The sequence below is a fragment of the Capsicum annuum genome, chromosome 12 (genome assembly GCF_002878395.1).
Source record: "Capsicum annuum cultivar UCD-10X-F1 chromosome 12, UCD10Xv1.1, whole genome shotgun sequence".
Classification (NCBI taxonomy): Eukaryota; Viridiplantae; Streptophyta; class Magnoliopsida; order Solanales; family Solanaceae; genus Capsicum; species Capsicum annuum.
The window spans coordinates 207236721-207258851 of NC_061122.1; the positions used below are offsets into that span (position 1 = coordinate 207236721).

The 22131-nt window shown below is 35.8% G+C and overlaps 1 protein-coding gene across 1 annotated transcript; it reads left to right on the forward strand.

The window, feature by feature from the left end:
- Nucleotides 1-16073: 16073 nt before the first annotated feature.
- On the forward strand, nucleotides 16074-16537 carry LOC107850209 (peroxisomal 2,4-dienoyl-CoA reductase [(3E)-enoyl-CoA-producing]-like). The gene is made up of 2 exons (XM_016694622.2): nucleotides 16074-16211; nucleotides 16297-16537. The coding sequence occupies exons 1-2, from the start codon at nucleotides 16074-16076 to the stop codon at nucleotides 16525-16527; spliced, it is 369 nt and encodes a 122-aa protein (XP_016550108.2). The 3' UTR covers nucleotides 16528-16537.
- Nucleotides 16538-22131: the final 5594 nt, after the last annotated feature.

A 22131-nucleotide genomic window follows, 5' to 3' on the forward strand; every position in this document is an offset into this window, starting at 1 on the left:
AATGCATAAAGACTCAAGACTTGGTCACCTCGAGGACACAAGAACATGCATGAAAGACCCTTTTTGAGCATGACATAAAGCAAATCTGTGTGTGAAAGATTGTGTGGGGGCTTACCTTTGATGCCAACCCGAGTCCACAAGTGTTGAAGCATGACCTCTTGGTTTTGGAGCATTGAAGAAGAACCCTTTATTAAGGGTATTTTGGGAATTACACTTGTTGGAAAGACACTCCATGACCACCCCTTTCATTAAGGGTATTTTAGCTATTTTGCTATGTAATAAACTAGCCTATAAATAGTCTTCTATTAGGTCATTTGCTCTTTAGTTGATTATGGATATTTGAAAGACATTGAAAGTCTTCTTTTTCTATCTTTGAGAGTGTAGTGTAGGGCTTGGAAAAGCCATTATTGATCTTTGCTTAGAAACGGTGGTTGTAAGGCGGAGTTGATTCCCTTAGCGGTCACCGTAAGAGTTTGGTGCTGTTATGGCGGGTCTTAGGTGTCTTATAATTTGATACACAGTTTGGTTCCTTTTTCTTGTAATCTCGTATGTCAAGCTATCTTACTTTATTGCATTTGTTATCTTGTTTCTTTTAGTTTTCATCTCTTTAGGTCATTCTTCTATCATTTGGTATCAAAGCCTTATTTAGAGTTGTTCCAACATCCCTAAATCTTGATTTTAGTGTCCTTATTAAGAAAATCTCACAAAAAAAGTCAAATCTGAAAATTGCAAAAAAAAAAGTTGTTATCCCGTTTTTATTCCTAGGACAAAATTTTAGGTCCTAGATTTTTGTGTCTTTTGGTGTTTCTAGTGTTAGATTATTGTTCCTTAAAACTATTAGAATCTAGAAATTGAAAAATCACATAAAAAGAAGTGTCAAAAATAAACAAATCCCCATAAAGTACTATTCTCATTTTTGACCCTAGGTCAAAATTTGAATTTTTGATTTTGTGTTTTTCTTGTGTTTTTAGTGTTAGATTTGTGTTCTCTAACACTATAGGAGTCTAGATCTTGAATTTGAGCTATTTTCGAGTTGTTTTGAGCCATCCACCATTGTTGAACTTGAAGCTGAAGAAACTTGAAAGGTGGATCTCGAAATTGGAAGGGTTTTTGTGAGATTTGTGGCTTGAAAACGTGATATTGGTGTTTGGGAGTTCAAAGTGTGCTTGAATATTCAAAAATCATTCAATTTGGAGTAATTTGGGTTAGGTTCCATTTTTTAATGTTCTTGGTGTTCTTCATGTTCTTCATATGTTGTTGAAGAATAACATTCAAAAAGTGGTGGTTTGATCCAAAAAGAAGAAGAAATAGAGTGTGGTCCTTGTTTGTACAAAGAATATTCCAAGCATATTCCAAGTCTTCCAAAGGAAGAAAGAGTCCAAAAGCATAAAAAAAAGGAATATTCTCAAAGAAGAGGACAAGGGAAAGTACAAGGGGGGACCACAACAAATTCAAACACTTTTGAGCTTGAAAAAGGGTCCATTCTTTGTGTTTTCTTCACCAAAACCAATTACCACACTATCAAGAAGAAGATTGTTGAATTTTAAATTGGAAACAAGTTAACTCCAAATCATTGACCCATTTTGACCAACGCTGCCACGTCATCAAAGTGGCACATCATCAAATTCCAAAATACCTTGAAGCTCAAATTTAGGTTCTAAGTTTCTTTTCTTTGTTTCTTTTGTTTCATTTCTTGATTCTAAAACTAATTAACAACTAGTAATCATCTACTTAGTTGTGAATTAGTTGTTTGAGTCCGTTTTCTTTGTATTTTCGTTCTTTGTGCGCTTTTCTCATGCTGATTCGTTGAATTTCTTTGTTTCAAGTTCCTAAGTAGATTTTATTTTGCGTCTTGAGTCGATCAAACAAGAATATATTCCGGTTGCTAAGTAGTGATTGACACCTTATTGACTATCGGAGTATAAGCAACTTTTAATATTCGTCGCTCTAATTGTGAGGATCACAAAGGTGAGTGTATATGAGTGTTGGTGAGGAGCTTTTACTACTAATCTTGTTTTTTTCATTTTGTAGGTACAAGGTGATATAAAGGGAACATATCTTGGTAGCCTCGGGCTTTTGTGACTACAACATAGGAGACTATGATTGTAGTGAGGGATTTTATGGCTACGATGATGTTGGATATTATGGGGGCTATGAATATAGCCATGATCAAGACATGGGCAGAATTGAGAGTTATGGTTTTGAGGGAGAAAATAAGGTAAATGAAGTTCCTAGTTCTTATGGTGAATATGGAGATGATGTAGGGCCTTGTGATAGTTCTTATGATGAAGTTGGTGTATGTGAGGAGTCTTACACTTCCAAATCCGAACCTAGAATTGGTGTAAGTTATAATCCCTTCCTTCGCAAAACTTATGAGATTCATGGTGAGAGTGCACGCGTGGAGCATGAGGATTCATATTCTTCACCTTGTAGTACATTTTATCAAGATCGAAGTGGTGTGAATGGGTATACTAGCTATAGTGTAGGTTGTCCCATGAGAAGAAGGGAGAATACATCTCCAAGGCCTAGGGGTACTCATATGCCCATGGATTGTCCTAAACTCTACAATGTTGATCCTAGGAGAAGTGTTCACTCTGGAAAAGTAAGCATTTATGGGGTACCGGGTTGCCTCCTTGTGCTAGATGATTGGTGCCATAAGAACTACATCATGCCACCAATGGTTGACTATTTAGGGTTAATTCGAGAACCTTTACTTGTTCCATATTCCTTGGATGGGTATAAGGTTACCAAGAGAGTGAGGATTGTCTTCACCCAATTTGAATACTATGAGGAGGTGTGGTGTGATATCTTCCCCTTAACACCAGGTCATGTATGCTTGGGTGCCGATTGGTTTGCACAACATAGAGTTCCAAATGCTCTAAATTGGCCTAAGGTTGTAATGGACCATTGGGGAATTATCTCTTTACCTCAATTCTTCCCAAACCGCAAGGAGATGTGATACTTACTCCAAGCTGAATGATTATGAGAGACAAAAGATTGAGAGGAGTAAGGGTATAAAGGTGGCAATCCAAGAGTGGAAAAATGAGAGGTTGTGTGGAGTGAAGTAAGGGGGTTGCTACCAAACCGTGCTAACTATAAGGACATTTGTGTAGGTACTAACATAGAAAGCGGAGGAGCACAAGGCCAAGGAAAAGTTGCTGCCGAAGCATGTGGGAAACCTTCACACCACGGCAAAGAAGAATCTACTCAAGAACTTCAAGGTAAAATAGCTAACTCTTACACTTTTGTGCATGTGAATGATAATTGTGTGACTAGTAGCCCATTAAGTGTGAGTAGTAGCTTACCTATTTGTGAGTCTATTGATTCTTTGCCTCTTGTTGATGATGTATTTGTTGTGAGTGTGGATACACTAGTTGATCCTACTGATGACCGAATTGACTTTTCTTGTAAGATCAATTTAAGTCCACTTAGTGTTGAAGCCATTGTGTTGAATGATAATACATCATCTATTGATTATTTGCCCCTTGATGATGATGTACATGTTGTGAATGTGGATACACTAGTTGATCCTATTGATGACCGAATTGACTCTTCTTGTAAGATCAATTTATGTCCACCTAGTGTTGAAGCTAATGTGTTGAATGATAGTACATCATCTTGTGGGAATTATATTGATCAACTTATGTGCGAAATTTGTCCACCACTTGAGGATGTGTGTGATGTGTTTAATGGATCTCAAGTGACTGATGATATTGAAAATGTTGACCAAATAAATAGTAGTGACCCCTTTAGCATGACCTCTAGTGAATGTTCTACTAGAGAACCTCTGCCTTATAGACGACCGACAGGTATTCATATATCTGAGGGTTGGTTTGCTGATGCACCAGCACGAGCCTTATATTCTAGGTCATCCGAGGATTCGATACCTACTCCTACGCATGTAAGGCCACTACATGGGTCTACACCGACCCATTCTCATTCTATGACCGTGCCACCGCCAGCACAGTACTATCGGATGGCTGCTGGCCTCTCCAGACATCTACCATCATCGATACCCTCCTGCAGCAGTCACGCAGCTTCGCACAGTGATTCTTCTGGATCTATTGGGTTGTCGGATCTTCAACTTGGAGGCACTCTATTTGGTGCTTCCGATCTGCCCACGCCAGTGCATCCACCAACGCTTACTAGGCAGCCAGGAGACAGAGATGATTCTGCAAGGATTTGTATGGTTCTAGTTACGAGAGGGTAATATTTCTAAATATAATAACGTTACTCATTTTTTCCATTACTATTTTAATGTTCCCGATGAAATTACCGTTTCATCTTGTGTTGTAGGTTTAAGCCGGATACTGGAGTTGGAAAAATGGTGCGAATATGCATTAGTCGGCACTTCAACGGCTACTGGATCAGCTGACAAAAGGTTCCAGAACTTGACAGGGATAGAATGTTTGAAGAATTTAAGGTAAGGATTTAACTTATCGCTTACTTATTAACAATTTGTTAGAAGACAAGATTGAATATTATATTTTGGTTGTAGAAATTTTACTGGTGGGATGCTGCAAATGAATTTCTTATAAAGAGGAACTTTTTCCAAAGATGTAGAGGCAGATTTAAAGATCTATTAGATTATGCTCGAAAGAAATCGGTAAAACCTAAGTGGATTCCTGAACCCTTATGGCCACTGTATCAGCACCGCTGGAATAGCCCAGAATACCAATTATTAAGGGAAAAAAAGAGCTCGGACATCATCCAAGGATGGCTTCCTACATACTGCGGGTGATAGAAGTACTTTTGCAGTGAAAGAAAAATTGATATGTAACTTTTACAGTTTTAATTCTTTGTTTCTATTTAAATTTATTTTATTATTTGAACATTGAAAATTTTTCCATATGCAGGAAAAAGAAATGGGCAGTGAACTACCAACTGATGAGGTTTTCGAGGTGACTCATCTGAGAAGGAAATTGAACTCGAATGATGAAGATGTCTGGGTTGAACCTCGTGCAAAAGTTTTCCACGTAAGAAATAAATTTTGAATATGTGAATCTTTTTCTCAAATTTGATATTATTTAACTATAACAATTTTAGTATTTTTTGACTGTTAGTATTAAAATTACCTTGAATATATAAAGGACGAATTTAGGCGTCTTCTTGGTGAGTATCGTAGTAGTCTGCCTCCTGAAAGTCAGGGTGACCCAATACCCCAGCATGTACGAAATGAGTTATGGACAAAAGCTTTGGGTCCTGCAAATAGAGTTCATTTCTACGGATGCCACACTGAATATTTTGGCGATAATATTAGGAGTTCGTCCGGTCCTGTATACTCTAGCTCTTCGGTTGATGCAGAAACCATTGAAAGACTACAAAATATGATTTCTCAACTCACCGAAGAGCTTGCTGAACAGTGACAGAGGTATGTTGAACAGAGTGCGAGGCAGAAGAAGACAGAGGAGGCAATGACATCACAAATCAGGATCCTGCAGCAGCAGTTCAGTTTTTTCATTCAGACTGAGGGAGTTATTCCTCCATGTCCTGGTGAAGCAGTTCGGGCTACAAAAGGTCTAGGCCCCCTGGATGATTTCAGCACGAATGATGATATGGAAGACGAGGATGAATATAATGATGATGATTGTTAGTTTTATGATTTTTGTATGTTTTGTACTTTAAATTTAAACATTTTTTTGTTTAAAACTATTGTTGTAGTATTTTCGTACTCACTTTTGGTGGATATTTTGTATATGTTGTACATTTTTGAAAATTTTCATTTGGTTTTTTTTTGTTGTTGTATTTTCATTTTGGTTACTAGTGCTCTATATATTTGTTGTGGTTGCATGCAGTATTTGTGTTTTCAATTTTTTTAATTCCCAGAAAAATCGACCACAAATGGTCGGTTTTTTTATATACTTTTTATTTTTTTTCAAAAAAGATTTTTCTAATTTATTTTTTTGTAAAAAACCGACCACACGTGGTCGGTTTTTCTATATATTTTTTGCAAAAAACCGACCACTTTTGGTCGGTTTTTTATAAAATTAATTTTATTAATTTAACTAAATACCGACCATATGTGGTCGGTTTTTATTAAGTTAATAAAATTAATTTTATAAAAAACCAACCACTTGTGGTCGGTTTATTTTTTCCTAAAATTATTTTTTTTATTTAAATAAAATAATAATAAATTTTAAAAATGAATATATATATATATATTTTTAAAAAACCGACCACTCGTGGTCGGTTTTTAAGAAGTTACCACTACTTTTCCGACCCTAAATTTTGAGCAGAACTGAGAACGATTCCCACCCTCTGACTTAGGCTGAGCGAAGCTGAAACTACCAGTTCTAGCTCTCTTATTTTCTCTCTCTTTCTTCTTAAGCCTCTGCTCTTCAATCTATTGAGCATGGACCGTAATCCTAGATATGTCCATATCTTTAATCAACATCGTAGTCCTGCGCTCCTTAACCACTCTACCTGATACCCCAGACACAAACTTTCTCATTCTGGGTCTATTTTCTGCCACTATATGAGGAGCATACCTGGCTAACTGAGTAAACTTGAGGGAATACTCTTTCACACTCATATTGCCTTGCCTGAGATTGATGAACTCTAACACCTTAGCTTCTTTTAGCTCTAAGGGAAAGAATCTATCTAAGAAGGCCGTAGCAAACTCTTCCCATTCTATGGGCTCTGTATCTGTACCCCTGTCTACCTCCCACTTCTTAAATCACATATGGGCTATATCTTGTAGCTGATAGGCGGCTAACTCAGCACTCTCACTAGAAGTGACTCCATGATATCTGTGACTTTTTAAACCTGATCGAGAAACTCCTGTGGTTCCTCTTCTAGCTTAGATCCTGAGAATAAAGGAGAATTCATTCGGGTGAAGTCCCGAATCCTGGCTGCAGCAATATTGGTCATTGAGTTGGCTGGAACAGTAGTTGGCCGTTCATTCAGGGCTACTACTGAATTGTCCAGAGTAGTGAATGCAGTTCTGAATTCTGCATGAGAGACGTGCTCATCTAGGGGATCTGCCTGAACGGGCTGAGATGCTAACTGGTTTTTGGTTTTTCTTTCATTAGTCTTTTTGAGAGGCATGTTTTGTGATCGAAAGAAAGAAGCGGATTAGAATGAGAGTTTAACTGGAGCTCATGCTCACTCGCACGACATGAATACTGAAAGAAGGAAAACTTTACCTAAAATATCTCATAGCCTCTTGTCCATAAGTGTGGTGTGCAACACACCTATGTACAAGACTCTACTAGATGCAACTTTCAGACTTCCTAGGACTCTATTGGACCTTAGACTCTGATACCAAGTTTGTAACGCCCCGAGTCTGGTACCCCGAACACTGCACGGTGGTCATAATCCTGAAAGACCACAAGCAACCCATGATTAGTACCTGCTACAATAACTGAGTAATAATACTGTATAATGCGGAATAATGGGCTGAAAAGCCATAAGGTTCAAAACTGTAATACTGATAAAGAGAAATGATAAAATCTGATAAAACATCAGAATCTAAAATACTGAATACTGTCTGAACATCTAGTCTAAAAATCCTTTAAAACTTTCTAAACTATGGATTTGATGGGACAAGCCCCCAACTAACTCCAACTACTGAAAATAAACTAAGATATTGAATAAATATACATGTCCTCGAACTATGAGGACTCACCACTACTCTGTCTGCTGAAAGTCTGATCTGCTAAGGGTGCTCTGGAGCCCGTACATCTGAACCTATGGTATAAAACACCATAGCGTAAAAGAAAAGTATGTGTCAGTACGTGTAAATGTACTGCTAAGCAAAGTGAGGTAAGGCTGAATGCAAGGGTTTATATGCATGAACAATAACAACTAAATAACATGAGTATGACTGAATGAGAGAACATGTATGAATACATGAACTGTAACTGAGATCGTGATAATACTGAGTCTTAATACTAGTTAGCTGATGTAACTGATAACTAATATATTATTTACTGAGTGACTGTATCTGGTAGTCCTATTTCTAATGAAACTAGTTGAGTTCCTTACTGAGATGAGTGACTGTATCTAACAGTCCTGAAATCTGTAGAACTATCTGAGTTCTTTACTGACGACTAAGATATTAGGAGGTAATCATCTAACCGACATGCCCCTTTCTAAACTGTTTGGGGTCCAACCTATAACCCAGTTGGAAGGGTGTCAGTATCGTGCCACGATTAAAGATAAGCTGTGAGTTAACCCTCTCTGAGAGGGAGCTCTTCCATCAACCCCTCACTGGTAGGAGAACCCAAATGAGACATATTAAACCTAGACTCGTAGGGTTATATCTCAACCTATGCTGGCTACGTAGTTCTGGAATGCAAGGATTGCTTTTAAGGATCACAACCTCTACTGGCGGATGAGCCCCATCCTTGGGTTCACTCAGTGTTGTATCCTACTCCCAACTAAGTAGACACTGGACTGATTTCCTAGTTCATACTAGGCTAGATTGATCTGTTACTGATTGTACTGATTAACTGGACTGAACTGAGTTTACTGAGTCCCGTTGACTGACGGAATACTATTAAGTTCTATTAGCTGACTGAGATTGCTGAGGATTGAACTGAATAGGACTGGATTGATACTGAGTTTACTGAGTTTTCCTGAGTTTTGTAACTTAACTAGAGTACTGCTGATCATGACATGACTGATATTGTTCTGTAACTGACATTGGATCTAGGCACACAACTAAATTATCAGGTATTAAATACCCCCAAGACTTGATAGCATAAAAATAATAAGATATGATAATTTTTGAAAACTTGATAATAGTCAACAACTCTTAATACAATCTATGAGGCATTTCATCAATCACTTGAAAGTCATGAACTTGCACATGAATAGGAATGAATGCTAACAAATCATAATTTCATTAAATCAATATCATGAGCATTCCATCAAACACATACAAGGTATAGCTTTAGCATGGAAGACATTATGATCATGTGGGTATAACGTAAGTTCATCATTTAGATAACCAAAGGATCATAAAAGCACCATAATCTCAATTTAGCATTTTATCAAATACATGGTAGGCGTAGCTTCATACTTGGGCATGAACAACAATGCTAATACATTATGACCTCATAATTCAAGGGTTTCAATATAAGAGAATCAAAGTTCAACTTACATGCTATCATAATATCAAGAAATACATAAAGATTTCAACTTGGAGCATATACCACAACATCAACATGGTTACACTCAAACCCACAACATGAAAATCACAATTCATATTTTTAAAAGAAGTTTCTTGAACTCCAAGGGTGGAAGGGACCCTTGGATGAACACTTTACATACCTTGTTGAAGAATTTCTGGAAATTAATAGTGGAAATCTGGAGTTCTTGATTTGAAATTTAAAAATTCTAAGGCTTGTTCTTGAGAGAAATTGAGAAAAAATAAGTTTATTTGCTTTCTAGGGTATTAAATTTCGTGTTTTGGGGGCTGAGAGTCGGGGGAAAAAGACTCAAATACCTCTAAGAATGTAATCTTTTAATGACTAAAACTGGGTTACCGACTCACAGGTCGATGCGATAGTCGACGCGTCGCACCAAGATCGCGCGGACTCACTAGAATTTGACGCTGGTAGCTGGAGAAAATATTAACCAATGCGATAGGTGATGTGGCGCGTCAAGATCGCGTTGGTTCACTATTTTGGGATTTCAAAAGAGCTTCAAACTAAGTCTGGAAAATCTGAAACTTGTCCGAAAATAACTATTGACCTTCATGATCATGAATTAACTAAAACATAAACACTTAAAGGACATTAAGATCACGAAATGAGATTGCCAACTTTCGAAGTCTAAAAATAAACTAAGTCTGAATACTTAGCTAGAATTTTCTAAGTCTGGGACCCCTTTATCAAGCTTAAAGGACTGAATTAAGATAGAAATTTTTCGAGGTCTTACACTTGGTGGCACATGTTATTAACTCTTTGGAGTAGCTGGTTCTATTTAAAGAATTTTGGTGAACTTAATTATTTCTTGGGGATGGAAGTTAAGTATATTTTCAATGGAATTATCTTATAACAATCCCGGTATATTCTTGATATTCTGTCCGACGTGGATATGAATGATTGCAAAGGAGTTTCCATGCCCATGTGTTCATGTTCACCACCAAAAACAGCTAATGGTTCGCTCATTACTAAAGCAACTCTATATCGATGCACTCTGGGTAAGCTGTAATACTTATCATTTATGCATCCTGATATCTCCGTTGCAGTAAATAAATTATCTCAATTTATATATTTCCTGAGTTTGGAACATTGGAAGGTGGTAAAAAGGTTCTTCGATACCATAATTTAACTGCAACATCATGGTTGGAAATTCATCAAGAAATTTGTATATGTATGCTGATGTTGATTGGGCAGGTGATCCAAGTGATAGAATTTCTACATCTAGAAATATGTTATTCTTGGGATCAAACCCTATATCTTGGTCCTCTAGAAAGCAATAATCAGTTATGTGGTCTTCCACTGAAGCAAAATATAAATTAGCGGCTAATGCATTCTTTGAGATTATGTGGGTCCAAAACCTGTTGAATGAACTACTCTACCATATCTCACAAATGCCTACTATTTTTTGTGATAACATTGGAGTTTCATATCTTAGCAAGAATCCAATTTTCCATACTAAGATGAAGCAAATTGCAATGGACTTCCATTATCTCAGCAATAACATGAATTCAAGAAGAGTGGTTGTTAAATATCTTTCTTCCATGGACCAAGTTGCAGACACTCTCACCAAGTTACCACCCAAACATGCCTTTCTTCGATGTTTATCCAAAAGTTGGCAGTTGTTGCACCACATGTAACTTGAGTGGGTTTATTAAGATAAACTTATGGTTATCAGTTTGTTAGGAATATATTTAGTTTATTTGAATTAGTTCAAATAAGATATCTAATCTTATCTACAAGATTAGATCAAATTGTTAAGACTTAAAGTTAGTCAAGTTAGTTTTTTTAAAGTTAGTCGAGTTAGTTACATTTACTTGTATTTAAGCAGATGCTATGGTTGAATAAAATTCATTCAAGTTTTCTTTTATTCTCATCCAAGTGAATGTAACTTACTAACTAACTTTACAAAAACTAACTTGACTAACTTTAAGGAAGCTAAATTGACTAACTTTAAGGAAACTACTTGACTAACTTTAAGAAACTAATCTAATCTTGTAGATAAGATTATATATCTTAGTCATACTAATTCAAATAAACTAAATCTATTCGTAAAAATTGATAACCACAAGTTTATCTCAATAATTACCTATCCAAATGTTTAGTTAAATGCACCTCAAATATTATCTTTTCACTTTTTACTATCTAAACTATGAGCTATGTGATATTTCATGTTGAAAAAGTGAACGATTGGTAGTTGAGGATTTTACAAAGGCATCTATTCAATTTATATAAACTACAAATGTCTGACCTCAGTATAGATATAAATTGAGTGAAGGATTAAAAACAAGCTTAAATTAGTCGTTTATTGAGTTTTATATGTGAACTATTAGGTGGATGAGATTCTTACCTGAACTATCACCAAATGTGTAGTGAAACAGACCTCAACTATAAGTTGTTCACTTTTATTACGTGAACCATGGTGATATTTTAGGTAAAAAAAAAGTGACCAACTAATAGTTGAGATGTATTTCAACAATATTTGGTGATATTTCTTATAGAAACTCAAAAAAAGGGATATTTTAGGTGTGTTTTTGACCCTGATACAAACTGACTGAAGGGTCAAAAATACACTTCAAAGTACCCTTTTTTTTTAGTTTTATTTGTGAACGGTAAGGTGTGTGAGATTCTTATCTAAACTATCACCAAATATTTATTGAAACATACCTTAGCTATTTGTTGTTTACTTTTCCTAGATGGTGATATTTCAGTAGAAAAAGGTGAAAAACTGATAGTTGAGGTGATTTTTGACAATATGGGTGGTAATTGAGATAGGAGACTCAAAAACTGAGATATTTAGGTGTGTTTTTGACTCTTCACTCGATATAAATTTTTAAAAAGTTTGAACTATATACTCCCTCTGTTTACTTTTACTTGTCACATCTTGCTTCAGGAAAGTCTGTTTGACTAATCTTTGGTGCTAAATTGAATTAGATTTATTTTATATTCTAAATTCAGCCTTTTAATGTTCGAAAACTATACAAAAATAATGTAAGTTACAATCTACATCTTAAAATGTTAGTTAAATTTCATGTAGTTTGACTCTCGACTCTCGAGAAGCAAAACAAAATAAATAAATGGAGAGAGTAAATTATTTGAGTTGAAAGGAGTGAATAAGGACACACCAGCTAAGGAAGCTGTAGATTGGTGACTGGTAGTGTGCTTTTTGATATGTGTATCCTGACTCTTGAATGTCAACTTAAGAATATGGACAGTGGAACATAGAAAAATTTCTAAATATTTAGTGCTTTGTTGGTGGGAACTGGCCTAGACACCACCTGTTGCTGGTGGGAAGTGGCAAGTATCCAGTGAAATTAGACAAAGTTTGCATAAGCTGGCTTGGACACCATAGTTATCAAAAGAACAAAAAATTAATGCTTTGTTAAGTAGCTGCAGTGAATTTTAGGACAATCATGCATACTAGTCTTCAAGTACTTTATGCGGGCTTGATTAATACATAATCTCTTCTTTTGTTTGTTCACATGGGAAGGCAAAATGAGGATCCTGAAGGAAAACAAAATTTATTCAATGGGGATGTTTCTAGGAATGACAATTGTTGCAGAGGAAGTAGGGGTGTAAACAAGGAATGGTGCAGGGTAGAGATATTTGTTCCCTTTAATTTTGGGGTCAAGATGAGGATTGAGACCCCTGCCCCATACATTGCCTAAAAATGAATGTGATTTTTTTAAAATGCTCTTACATTCAGGACTTGTTAACATATTATATAGGAGCATATATACATGTATATTTGAGGTGTAATGTCTTTATTTTATCTTCATTAACGCTTGAACAATTACAATTTAGTCAACCATTGTCCAAAAAAAATTTACACTTTTAGTTATTGATATACGCGAGGTCAAGACTAGACCTATGCAGCATATTTGATGATTTTAAGTTGGATAATTTTTATAAAACAAAAAAAGAAGCTTAGCTATGTTACTGATTTAAGAATTGGGAATAAAATTGATGAAGAACATAGAGCGCAATGATAGGACCAAAGACCAATTGGTGCTCCAAAGATTAAATTTATGTTGAGATCTCTTTCAACTGCGCTTCATGTCACATTTTGTTGTTGCTTTCTGATTTGACGGTCCAGGATGTGTCTTAGTGGTTCTTGACAAGGCAGGTAGATGAGAAGTCGAATCACTTTTTGAGGACCAAAGAAGATTTAACTTGAAATTACTAATCTCTAAGAGTTAAATTGTAGATCATGATTTAACTCACAAGCAGTAGTTTGATAAACAATAAGATATAGCTTGACTCTGCTGTTGTCCACTTTGACTTATCTTTCCAAAAATCTTTTGCCTTTCTCTTCTACATGGAATAACTTATACTGGTTTTGAAGGTTGCTGTGATAAATGTTCCTATGCGGGTGGTTTGTACATCCTTGATTTATTTGATAGGCTTTAGCTGAGAAGGTAAAGGCAAGATATGAGAAAGTTGTTGTAAAAGTTGTTGACATGGTAATAGAACAATAGGGTTGTCTCTAAATTTCTTCCTCTCTAGTCATGTTATTGTTAGAACACCGTATCATTAGATCGCCATGAAAACAATGTATACAAAACCCTAGAAACTCAAGAGGCAAGAGAGAGAAACTGAAATGAAAATATCTTCTCTCATTCATTCTAGAATAGTCCACATGTGTGTATATACAAAAATATAATAGAAAAATGATATTCTCATGTTGTTGGGCTCAGGTCATTCTTCAATGTCAACACCCCCCTCAAGCTGGAGGGTGTAAGCATTCCCAGCTTGCGTAGACATGAACCATGCAGTGTCCAGAGAGAGGTACTACTAGAAATTACCCCTATGGCAACGAACTTATTGGCGACGGTTAACAAAGCGTTGCAATAGGAGGTCTATTGCGACGGTTACAAGTGTTGCCATAAATATTTATTCTATTAGCTATAATTTTATACTATAACCATTGCATTTGATAATAAGCGTTGCCATAGATAAATAAAATAAGCTATAGCAACGCTTATTTTATTCCCTCCATTTTCACTAAAAATTTGATAAGTCCGCCAAAAAAGAAAACCAAAGACTACTATCTCTTCCCTCTTAGCTTTTACTTCCCTTTCTCTCTTAGTTTCTCTATTATCTCTCAGCTTACTGGACCTTTAAAAAAATAATATAATATGATTAGGGAATCAATCGATTGCTACAACAATCAATCAATTTGGGAATTGGCTTCTCTTCTCTACAATTGCTACAATAACAATCAATCGATTAGGGAATCGTCTTCTCTTTGCTATAATCTCTACACCAACAATCAACCGATTAGAGAAATCGGCTTCTTTTCGCTGCAATCGCTACAACGACAATCACTCGATTAGGGGATTTGGTTTCTCTTCGCTATAATTACTACGATTTGGTAGTGAGCTTTGTGGGATTTACTGGTGCCACTTTAAAAATTGATTTACTGGTGCGAGGAATATTCAGAACGAATTTGCACTTCAATTTCTCTCAAATTTGCACTTCAATTTGGGGATTTTAAGGTTAGTGTATTGTTCTACGTCTTTGACCTAATTTTTGGGGATTTTGAGTTTTTCTTCTCCTTCGAGAACATTTTAATGTTGGGTTCATTTAATTGCATGAACATTGGTAAAAACTGTAGTAATAATGCGTCCATGACTTGGTAAATTTTGATTGTTAATGATTTTTATGTTACCATTAGTTAGTTTAAACTAAGATAGCTCATATTAAGTGAAGTTTTGACTGCTGATGTAACAAAGTTTTAGGCTTTCTGCTATTGTAGTAATAATACGTCCATGAGTGTCAAAATTGAATGGTTGGCAATGAAAGGAAAAAGAAATTGGAAAGAAGGTTGGTTATATGGTAAAGAAGTTTGGATGGGGTGAAATTTGTGCAATGAGATAAGTATGAAGAAATGATTGATGTTTTGTTGTAAAAGATTAGTTTTTAAGCAATTCATGTTAATATGGTTATGGCAAACACGAACCAGTACTTTTTGTGGTACTCACTGTTCTTTGATAATCATAAAAGCAAATGTACTCCAAGCCAATTTTGATAATATTAGTTTGACGCTAATATTTATGGTCTAAGAGAAAATGAAAGGGAAACCAGGTGCACAAAGCATTCCATGCTAGTAGGGTCTAGCGAAGGGCCGCATGGCAAGGGGTGTGATGTTCAAATAAAAATGATGGAAAAAAGGTCTACTGTCTAATGGAATTTATGGTCTCAGATGTCATTAGAATGTTGTTATTGACTGCAGACTGCATCTCTATTACCCATTGATACTTGTTATTATCAACTACAGGCTGCTATGCTGTTGAAGCTGCTGCTTAGCTTGCTGTTGTTGGAGTGAACATTTAAAAGGATTAATATCTCCATGTTCCTTGGATGGACTAGTCATGTTAACCTCCTTAATTTTGTTTCTGCTAGAGTCTAGTTGTTGCTACTCCATATAATTTATAGGTTGCTTTTCCTCAGAACATTCTGGTATGATAGCTTCTTTACTAATCACTATTTCTTCTTCAGGGATATTGCTGGATGAGTTATAATTTTTCCACTTTCCTTAATTATGGGTTGTTGCTGTAGCATATCATCCTTAGGGGAAATTTGTTCCTTATCTTTGTTGTGAGTCATTGTTGTATCTTCTGTCAACCTATTACTTTTTGCATCTTTTACCTCAATGTCACTATGCTCCTTAACAAATTCTTTTCATTACTCTCTCTTTGTCTCATTCAGCAGGATCTCTTGGGCTTATGGCATTTTCTTGAGGAGGTATGGAAAAGAGGTTGAGTAAGGGGATTGCTTGTGTAGTAAAAGAGGATAGCAAATCACTTTCCTCTCTTTAATTTGAGGTGAGAAAAAGGCTATCTCAAATTACATTCTGATTCTTTTTATATGTTTATGATGTTTTTTGCAGTACTAGATATTGATTCTGTTGGTACATTTACTATGTGCCATAAAGCACTTAACTATATCAAGAAGGGGGGACCTGGGAGGAGTTCGACTTCTGGTGGATTGATATTGAACATCAGTGATACTTTGCATTACACTGCATCTTGGTATCAAATCCATGTAGCTGTTGCTAAGGTTTGGAACTTCAGCTTCAAGGTTAGTTTGTGTTTATTTTTATTTTGTTATTTTTAATTCCCACTCACATCATCTCTCGGTGCAGTCTGCTGTTGATGCAGTCACTATAAATTTGGCTCTACAGTGGTGCACAGACTATGATATTAAGGTAAATGGTATTGCACAAGGCAGCATAGGTGACACTGCTAGCATGCATAAACTTGGACCGGAGGAGATAAGCAATAAGAACAGAGAATACATGCCTCTGTACAAACTTGGGGAGAAATATGATATTGCCATGGCTGCTCTGTACCTTGCGTCGGATGCTGGTTGGTAGCCTGATGCTTTTTAGACTTGTACTGAAGTTTTACACCTATGTTAATTTTAATTGGTCATATTGATATTTATGATATGGAAGAATTTTAAGATATTAAATATGAATTGAGATAGAAGCATCTTTGTATTAATTACTTGGTTCATATTAGGTGGCAGGCAATTCCCACTTCTACGCCCTTCCTTGCCTCACCACCATATGTTGTTGTGCATGTCCAAGTTCACTATTGAAGCCGTGTGTGGGGCTCTTTCGATTTACTAGCATTGTTGCCTTGTTATTCATCTCATTTTCTTTTTCAAAACACAAACTCAAAATCTAGTAAAGCTGTGTGAGGCCTATTTCGATTCACTAGTAACTTGTTGTTCATCTTGTTGTTCTTGTGTTGGTTTGTGAAGCCGTGTGAGGCCTCTTTCCACTTTTCTAGTTATTGGTATAGATTTGTGTGTTTTTGCTAGTTGAAACTCAGTAGATTACCTGTTACGTCCAACAATGGCAGTATTTGGATTATTGATGAAACTTTTGTTTACTAGTCAGGAAACACATTATGAGAGCCATTAGGAGCACTATATCACTGACACTTTCTTGCTTTGACTCCCTTTCTAAGTTGCTATATTGTCAAACTTCATGTTGAATTCCTTTTACATATGTATCTATCTATCACTACCCTGCTTCTGCATGGCTGCATTTTTAGCCAAATTAGCATTGAAAGAATAACATTGGGAGGATTAGTTTCTTAAATGTAGACTTAAGGGGTCTCTTCGATTAACTTTTCTCTTATAAATCAGTGTGTTTTACTTCACAAAACTCCTCTTTTTTTTGGGAGATTTTGGTGGTTATGGTACGATATAGATGCTTCTGCTTTAGCTTAAACTAAGGCTCGAAGATTAATGTCTTCCGAAAAATTAAAACATATTTCAAACAAAAAAGAGACCGTACAGGTAACTTACGTCATTAACTACTGACCATCCATAGTAGATGAATAATTTTTTCTACTGAAGGTGGTGTCTATATTTGTAATTGGGAGGTATCATTGATTATGCGAGCGTGTTAGTTTTAGCTAGTCTTCTCTCATTTTCACTTTGGCATGACTATTTATGAAATGTGTGTTTCTTGAATTCATTGTTTTGCTTGCAACTTTATCTTTGCCTTGTGGCTTTAACTTATAAAACTCCTCCAAAGATTGTGCCTTGCTCTAGTAAAGTTGAAAAGTATGCATTGATGTTATGTCCATACATGTTAATCCTGAAGACTTCATAGTTATCACTGGTAGAGTTCTAAGTCAATCTATAAGTAGATCCAACATAATTTTTATTGTCAGTATTACTAGTGTCATTTTCCATTCGTTCATCATCGTACTAGTGATCTTCATCACCAGTACTATAGTCATCATAACTAAAGCCTTAGAGGGATGGGGTTTTCTGTAAAGGGTGGTTGCTTCTCCCTGCTATGTCTATCTCAGCAACACCCCTTGAGTATTCTTCTGTAAAAAGGGGCTATGCTCTTCCTTTCTCTGCTTCTGCTGTGACCACTTGGATACTTGGTGTCCACGTTGATCATCGCAGATCATCTGACAATTTGTTCATAATACAATAAATAGTGCAGTTTTTCAAGCAGATGCACAAAGAGTACTTTGAAGGGATTCCGCCGCTGGTTTCTAGTTTAGATACGACAAAGAAAGAGGAATTGCTGAATCAGTTCTCCGCGGTACTAGATGATCTTATCTTGTTTGCTGTTGGTCACCATGCAGAAGTCAATAAAACATTGGATCGTCTTAGAACATATGTTGCACATGAACTGGGTTTAATTGACAATGTGAGTATCTGATGTCCAAATTTGGATTTACATATGTGCTTATTTGTAGAAGACTTAAGTTCTTGAGTAGCATCTTGTATTTCCTAATGTCCATCTTTCTTTTGTTCATATATCTAGTCTATGCATTCAATACTTTGGGTGACTGACTTTCCAATGTTTGAGTGGAACGACTCAGAACAAAGACTTGAGGTATGGTGCCTTGAATTATAACCTTGAATTGTGTTTCCCTTTCCCTGTGAAATCTATAACGTTAACCTTATAACCTTAACGGCCACCATTTAACCTTATAACCTTAACGACCACCGTTTAACCTTATAACCTTAACGGCCACCGTATGACCTTATAACCATAACGACCACCCTTTAACTTTATAACCTTATAAGGTTAACGACCATCATTTAACCTTATAACCTTAGCGGTCACCGTTTAAACTTATAACCTTAATGGCCACTATTTAACCTTATAACCTTATAAGTTTAACGGCCACCATTTAAACTTATAACCTTAACGGCCACCGTTTAACCCTATAACTTTAACGGCTACCATTTAATCTTATAACCTTATTAGTTGGTCTTGTTTGGTTTTAATTTGCTTTTGTTATGATTTTTGTTAGCGTTTATCACATAGAAAGCAAGAAAGGACTGCAATTACAAGAACTGTATTAGTTATAAAACCAAGTGAATGCTTAGGGAAAATGATCTAAATAAAATCCATTCCACTATTGTAATAACCATTGAAAAGGGCTACATTCAAAAGAAATAAGACTCACCTGGGAAACATTAGTCACAAGTTTAGTAAACACGTAAACAAGAGCAACTTGGTGATATAAAATCTTCTTAAACCAATACATCCAAGAAATTCTAACATAACCTTTGACATGAGCTTCTATTTTCAACCTGCCTAAGAAATGCAAAACTTCAAGATTAACATCTAAACGATAATTATGTATTTGAATATTGTTTAGTTTGCAACTTGGAGTTTTTGCTTTATAAGGCTTGTGTGTTCTGAATTTGTTGCTTTATAAGGCTTCTAGTTGTATGTTAGAAGATCAAGACACACTTCTACTGCATGCCAGTCTTTCTTTGTTATTTTAACCAGCTTGAAATTACATTTTTGCTCCTGATCTTACAGAGACTTAAAGAATCATGAATCAATAAGGGTGTTCTGAGAAATCATCAGAAAACTAAAAACTTTCTTTCAGCTAGATCACTAGTAGCTCTACGAAACAAACAAATACTAGAACACAAAAAATGAAGAAAATGATGAAGACATTGACCATACTTGAGAAGATTTTTAGGTTATGGATAAATGCTCTAATATACAAAGTTTTGTGGTGAATTTGTTTAAACTTATCTCGACTTGAACTTGCTAGTATGTAAAACCTTAACTAATCATTTGGACTTGATTACATTTTACTTTTGGGTTTAAACTACTAGCTTGTTGCATATTTTGAATTATGTGATTATTAATGAATAATTTTGTTGTGTGATGTGTATATATTGTGTTATAACTTACTATGTATATAAATAAAAATTTACATTAATACAACTATTTATATAAATCGTTTTAATTTAATAACAAAAACGTCGTAATAGATGCTATTGCAACGATTTAATGTCGTTGTAATAGAATCTATTGCAACGGTTCATAACTGTTGCAATAGATGAAAATAGGCGTCAAAAAGCGTTGCAACAGAATAATGAAGGTGTCACAATAGCATCTATTGTGACGGTTCATAACCGTTGTAATAGATTCTATTGCAACGGTTCATAACAGTTGCAATAGATGGAAATAGGTGTCTCAATAAGTCAAAAAATAACCATCGTAATAGTCCTATCTATGGCAACGGTTGTAAGAAACTGTCACTATAGTTCTGCCTATGGCGACGGTTTATACAATCGTCGCAAAAACCGTTGCCATAGACCTATCGCAACGCCCACCTTTGGGACGCTTGCTGAACCATTGCGATAGGTCTATGGCAATGGTTGTTTGGCCTATTACAATGGTTTTGCAACCGTCACCATAGATCTAATTTCTGGTAGTGAGGCTTTCTCATGATATCAACCAACTGAGACATGATGCTAAGAAATAATACTAGAGAGAAGGCAGTTACACACGTAATGGCAATCACTCTCAATGTGCTTAGGGCGCTCGTGAGATACCAAATTTTGAGCAATATGCAAAGTGGCCAAACTGTCACAAAAAATAGAAATAGGAGAATAAATGGACAAACCAAAATCAATAAAAAGACGAATGAGCCAAACAACTTTAGCCACAACTTTCCTCAAGGCCCTGTATTCTGCTTCAGCAGAATATAAAGCAATGGTGGGTTGCTTCTTGCTCTTCCAAGAAATGGGACAACCCCCAAAGAAAATATAAAACCCTGAACGTCTGGATAAAGGAAAAGTAGCCCAATCAGAATCAGCATAATTAATAAGATCCATAGAAGGTAACGAGGACAAGAAAATGCCTTGATCAAGTGCAGAGCTCAAGTATCTTAACACATAAATGCCAGCCAACATGTGAGATGTTCAAGGACGATTGAGAAACTAACTTAGATGCTGAATAACAAAAGAAATATCGGGTCTGGTATGTTGAGGAAAATTAAGTTTCCCAACAAGACGTCGATAAATGAAGGGATCGAGTAAAAGATCAGACATGTCAGATGTCAATTTGACAGTAGGATCCGAAGGGGAAGGCACATGAGTGAATTGAGAACACTGAAATTCTTCCAACAAATCAGAGGCAAAATTCTGTTGAGTGATAAAATACCAGACTCGAGCGATAACCTCAAGTCCCAGAAAATAATGAACCAATCCCAAATCCTTAATCTTGAATTATTAATTAAGGAAAGATTTGAGGCTAGTCATCTTAGATATATCAGAACCAGCAAGAAGAATATCATCCACATAAACCACAAGAACAACCAAAGATGTAGGAGTACACTTAATAAACAAAGAGTAATCATTTTTGCTAGAAATGTAGCCTCGAGATAACAAGGCTTCAGACACCTTGGAAAACTATTGCCTGAAAACTTGTTTGAGGCCATACAAGGACTTCTTAAGTTTACAAACCAAGGAAATAAGGTTGAACTGAAAAGAAGGAACTAGTAAAACATTGTGTAAAGTAATATCATGTATGACATGTAAAGATCCAATAGAAACAACCTTAACTTTATAACCATTAGGTAAACTGATTAGTAGAGGAGTGGCTAGAGGACTAATGTTGTGTGAGATATGTTTGTGAGGTGTCATGTGATTAGTGGCACCAAAATCAAGTATACAAGGATCTATTCCTAAAGAAGATACTGCACAAACATGAAAAATAGCAGAGTTAACAAGAGGGTGATTCAACAGACCTGCAAAATGAGCAAACCCTGTATCCTCAGAGTAGGAACAACAGGGCTGCATGGCAAAGAATGAGGAGCAGAATTTTGTTGAATATGATGAAGATGTTGGTAATGTTGAAACTATTCTTTGGTCAACTTGTATTCATGATCATCAAGTCTTAAAAAGAAAAGCCCAGTATCTGGAAGTTGATTATCAGAAAGCACACAAGAAGCAGACTTGTTGCTTCTAGAAAATTTAGAATCAGCAGGGTATCCATGAAGTTTGTAACATTTGCCAATAATATGACCTAATTTCTTACAATATTTGCAGAACAAACCAGAACCAGTACTAGTAAAAGAGGATGAAAACCTCTTTAACTCAGACTGATTAGATGAGTAATCTCCATTTGCAACAGGTAAAGAATGTCTAGGGAAATTTCTTTTATGATCAAAGTGGACTTTCTGAG

Excerpts from the sequence above, each read along its gene's own strand:
- LOC107850209 (XM_016694622.2), top strand. The coding sequence starts at position 16,074 with ATGTGCCATAAAGCACTTAACTATATCAAGAAGGGGGGACCTGGGAGG. Across the intron at positions 16,212-16,296 it reads TCCATGTAGCTGTTGCTAAG|TCTGCTGTTGATGCAGTCAC; the intron begins GTTTGGAACTTC and ends CTCTCGGTGCAG.